The following is a 5,150-nucleotide window of genomic DNA, read 5'->3' as shown; positions in this document are numbered from 1 at the left end:
GAGCCGAGCGCCACCTGACAAAACAAAGCCGCGGCCGGGGCCGGGGCCCTGCTTTGCAGAGCCGCCTTGCTGCGTGTGAGGGGTGCTGCGGGTGAGGGAAGACCCCGAACCTGTGTGGTCTTGCGACATTTGCCCTCTTCCAGCGAAGGATACAAGGGGCTCGGTGGTCGGCGTAAAAAGGGCTGTGAAAAATTTTAAATTTCCACCGAGAGCGTCACCTAACACTGCAGCCACCTGACAGAAGGGATAATACGCATTCTCTGAAGCCAGGCTGGACTCTGGCATTGCAGAAAATTGCGGTCAGTGCCTTCCCTCAGCTCCAGAGCTCGCTCATTGACAGCCCCGGGGGCCGCCTGCCCGGCCCCCCGCCTCGGCCTCCCTGAATCATGCTGCGGGGACCCACGCCGACGGCATTTCTTCCGCATCTTCAGTGTCCCCTGCAGCGTGCTTTGAACAGCACGGCCTCGCAGGGGATCTGGGCGCTGCCCGTAGAAGGAGGAAGGGGCCTCTGGTCACTTCTTATGGTAAGCCTTTCCCTTTGGGGGAAACCTGGCTGGAAGGCCGCCCTCTCCAGGTCCAGAAAGGGGAAGGTTCAAACCCAAAGATGGAGAACTGCTCTGCGTGGTATTCCTGAAATGCTTTTTTGTAAAGGCTGAGCAAGTACCCAGAGGTGCTTGCCTCTTGCCTGCCTGGAAAGATTCCGGGGAGGTATTGGTAAAAAACAGTGAGCACAGCGTCTTGGGCATGGATTAGGGAAAGCTGCTCAGCACAGTACGTTTATGTAAGAAAGGACCAAAAGAGAAGCGATACTTCTCCTGGACCAAGAAGTCGCAGAGATGAAGAAAAATGCTCCAGATGGACTGAGTGAGTTTGAAACAGCCAACAGCAGATTGCATCCTAAAACATTTTCATTAATCATTACTAAGAATTACAAAGCAAAAGCTCTCGGAAAACAATTAGTGCCAGAGAAAAGCTGTTTTTCAGTCACACGTACTTTTCTTCCCCTATAAACATACATTCACATCTCCTCTCTTTCTGAAGAGGCTATGGCGTGAAGTGTAGGAGGGCTGTAATTATGAAATAGCGAAAAAGAGACTGTCCTTTCTGTCCAGCTAATGCATCCAGGTTCAGAAGATTCAGCCCTGAAGCAGCACCAGATGCCAGAGGTCAGAGTTACAGGTAGACACAAAAAGCTTGCAGTGACTGACTGCTGGAGAGACATACTCTTTCATCTCAGCACTGAAATGAGCAGCAGGAGGGATGAAAAGGGAGGGAAAGCGAGGAGACACAGACCAGTTTTGGGAAGTCCTAAAATAACAGTGGAGAAAAGTCTTGTATGTCTCCCTCCTAGGTTGTGAGTTGTGTTTTGACTTCCTGTCCTCTGGAAGTTACTAGCTTTTTTCCTTACATCTGCTGAGAAAAGGTGATGAGTGAAAGGAAGAGAAATGAGGAGAGAGCTACCATCATTAGGAGCTTTTTGTCTTCAGAGCAAGTCCTTTCCATCGTAAGGATCAATGTACCGTACTTTCATTTGCATGGTGGGAAGCCATTATGAGATGCAAAAGACTGCAAAGAACAGCATCTGAAATGAGCTATTATCATCCCTTACAAGATAGATGGAGCTTCTCTTTCAACAGCCTGCTAGGCTGAGGTGGGGGAGGGTGTTACTCCAGGGAAGTGAAAAATCCCTTCATTTAAGACATTTAAAAGTAGATCGGATGACTGAACTGGAAGAAACAATCCTGCCCTTGTGCCCAAAGGTAGGATTTGTCAAGCAAATCTGGCACCCTGAGAACATTACAGATCCCAGTAACTCCAGCTGTCAGCATATCCTTCCCTTCTAACCTATCCACAGAGAGCTTCCTAGTCTTTCATTCCTCAAACTGTCCTTCAGAGGAGTGATCTCTTCCACATACCCCGACAGCCTGTGAAAATAGACCCCACTTTTTTTCGTTCCATGTGTGTTCCTACACAAACCAGCTTTGTCAATGGGTTGCTTTCCTCTTTCCACTGTTTCATTCTCACGGCAGATTTTTGACCCTTTCACTACCCTGCAGCTGTCCTTGTTTTGAGCCCTCACACAAAGCGTTTTGCATCACCTTGTCCAGAGAAACGCAGGATATACAGCGTATTTGGTTAGAGCACCAGGACGAGATGCATCACCACAGAAGTGGGCAAAACCAGCCATACGAATGCACGAATGACTCAGCTCTTCAGGAACTAGAACACGTAGTTTCCACTTCGAGCATGGGGTGGAGATAGCCTTCACCTGGGTTACTGCAAAACCACAGGGGCACTCTGAATTTTTTTGCTGTTGCCATAGTGACCTCTCTAAAAAGACTGTATTCTTAGAGAGAGATGCTCAGCTAACATAGAGTTAGCAGTGAGTTTTTCTTCTCGCTAGTCATAAATGAGCCCTCATAAGCTCCACAGAGGCATATATGCTTCTGGGAATGCATTTAATAGCTCTAATTTAAGCTTTGCTTATAATTTGAAAACTGCAATAAAATCTTGTCGTCAGAAAATATGGGTTTTTCGTATTTGCTATTAGAAGCTATTTACTTGGAAATAATTAGCATAGAGAACACTTGTTTTATTAGGTCTGTGGATATCTATCAGAATGATGGGCTTTTGGATAGGAGCTTGGAAAGGCTCTGTTATGCCCTCAGGGCAATATAAACCCCTCAGAGGAGATAATGCACCACCGGAAGAACATGCTAATGAGGTAAGGCGAACAGAAACAAAAGATAATTACATTAGAGAATATGCCTTCGACAAAATGCACCATTACAACACATCAAAGCAAAGTAAAATGAAGACTGCAAGCTGACTTCCCGTTTATTATTTTTACCTTCCCATAAATCCACTGTCTGGAAAATATCTGTTGTCCTTACTCCGTAGATTTCAGCAGCTTTTAAGAACTGAGAAATTTGTTCCATCTGCTTGAAAGCCATTTTTGATTCAGAGATCTTTGCAATGGGCTCATTTCCCTTTGGATGTAAACTGTTTATTAACTTGCATAACAGCTGAGAGATAAATACAGAAACAAAATTAGAAAGCAGTCACCAAACTAGAAGGCAATTTCTGTACATGAAATGATGCTGCAAAATGCTTTTGACCTGGCCGGATTATGTCAAGGACATAATTTCTTCAATTAAAAACAAAGAAGTGAATTGATAATAATCAAAGTATATTAGAAATGCATTAAGGCTTTCATTAACTGATGGCAATAGCCTGACCATATAAATCCTAATCTGCTAGAAATAACAAAGCAATCACTGGTAAAGGTTATATAACAACTGACAGAGAAGAAACCACACGCCCGAGCCAAAAAAATAAGCAATGTCAATTGAAATATTGTTAAAGTCACTTTGGCAGAGATTCAACGATTAGCGTATTCTTACAGCCCACTGCAAACAGCAGCATCTGCCTATTGTTCAATAAACCAATGGAATACAATGTTTTAGCTACAGAATTATTCCCAAGAAGAAAACAGTGATGACATAATCCAATCCTTCAAATTTTCTGTATCTCTTCACCTTTCCCTGTCAACACTGATTACTTCTTAAAGAGAAAAGTATACATCTGATTTTAAAACAGATCTCATTTAACTGTATGAGAAAAGGTGCTGAAGGAATGAGTCATGCTCATATATAACATGCATGACTCATAAGAATCATAAGTACTGTGCTTATCCCAGTGCACTAGTAGAATAATTATCTTCTGAGATTAAGATTCCTGGTCAAAAGGAAATAAATCAGATGCTAAGATATATATTTATGCACTGGCCATGAGCTCTGACCAATTTACCTAGATGAAGACAGAAAAGAAGGACACTGTGCATATAAACCCATGCAAGTATATAATTGGACAAAACGCTTACCGTTCCATCCATCAACCAGGTCTGAAAATGTTGCCTTCCAGGAGGAGGGTGCTCTATCTGTTCTCCACACTGTACAATAATCCAGTTCACCAGCCTAGACTCTAATTCCGGGTCATATTTCTGTTCAATCTTTTCCTGAACTTCTCGGCTTAAGCCATAGCTTGGTCCTCTGTTAGCCATCTCTGGAACCAAAGCAGAACTTACTCAGTGGGTAGAGTCCTGATCTGCAGCTTTGAAGCACGCACCAGAAAATTAGAGAATAAAAGAGTGAGCAGCCTGCCCTATACGTTAGACAGTTGAACAGATGTTCATCAACACTGAAAGTAACTGTATGGCACCGGTTATAGCTGTTCTGCAGAACAGGGGAGGGATCAACGAGGGAATATCCTTTTCCAAAAGCAGAAATCAGCTACAGCATTTTTTTTAAAAAAAGAAGGAAAAAACCAGAAATCCCCCCTGCCTAACCACAGAAATAGAAGAAAAGCAAGATTTAAAACAGAGGAGATTTTAAAGAGAGGCTTCTGCTATGTTTACAGAGAATACAATAGAGTTCTCAGATCCATGTTAAAGCTGCCTGCAAATCCAAAAGCACTTTAAAATTGCCTACCTAATACTTGCTAATAAGAAGAAGGTCGTACATGGGAGCTCAAGCAATCCGATTAAAGATGCGGTCAGGGTCTTCCTCAGCAGAGATGGATATCCAGAGATCAGCAAACTGAAAAGCGTTGATGAATTTAAGAGACGAAGGCTGCCACAATGCCCTGCTGCTGCTGCAGCATCGTGGTTTGAAGAACAGTGTATTGATTTGATTTTCCTCACATATGAGGAGGGTCAAAGCAGGGGCGTTGCTAAGAGCCATTTAAAGAGGCCTGCCTACTCAGTCACAGCCTGGGGATCCTGTTTATCTCGCCCATCTGCAGTCTGTTTTCCTGCATGTTTCCTCAGCCTTGCGCTGTTCACCCTACAGGCTCAGTTTTACTCCACCTAGTCTGCATCAACCCAAACTGCACCAAGCATCCCAGTGCCAGATAGTTAGAAATATAAATAGAGGGACTTCGCCAGACTTCGCTCTGTTAAACGAAGGTAACGGAAATTACTACACATCTCGTTTATTTTTAATCAGAAAGCAGAAGCAAAACCTTTTTCTCCCTATTCTGCATCACGATGCTAACAGGCTGAGAGTGTGAAAAATAATTTCTCCTCTTCCCTGTTCAAGTGCTGATAAGAAGTTTCAACAAGGGGACAATAGGATGAAAAGTCAAGTAAG

General features: G+C 43.6%; 1 protein-coding gene across 3 annotated transcripts in view; it reads right to left on the bottom strand.

The window, feature by feature from the left end:
- Positions 1 to 4,874, bottom strand: part of TAGLN3 (transgelin 3) — a 12,191-nt gene extending 7,317 nt beyond the window's left edge. The window contains exons 1-4 of one of the 3 annotated variants that reach the window (XM_009578894.1): positions 4,757 to 4,812; positions 4,491 to 4,598; positions 3,884 to 4,065; positions 2,852 to 3,026 (exon numbers count right to left, since the gene is read on the bottom strand). In XM_009578894.1, the coding sequence (XP_009577189.1) occupies positions 2,852 to 3,026; positions 3,884 to 4,063 (355 nt within the window). In that variant the 5' untranslated portion in view covers positions 4,064 to 4,065; positions 4,491 to 4,598; positions 4,757 to 4,812. Of the gene's footprint in view, positions 1 to 2,851; positions 3,027 to 3,883; positions 4,231 to 4,490 lie in introns of those variants that run through there. The other 2 variants (XM_009578879.1, XM_009578887.1) reach the window with 2 other exon arrangements.
- Positions 4,875 to 5,150: the final 276 nt, after the last annotated feature.

The sequence above is a fragment of the Fulmarus glacialis genome, unplaced genomic scaffold (genome assembly GCF_000690835.1).
Source record: "Fulmarus glacialis isolate BGI_N327 unplaced genomic scaffold, ASM69083v1 scaffold17370, whole genome shotgun sequence".
Taxonomy (NCBI): Eukaryota; Metazoa; Chordata; class Aves; order Procellariiformes; family Procellariidae; genus Fulmarus; species Fulmarus glacialis.
This window is presented reverse-complemented; position numbering and strand designations above follow the sequence as displayed.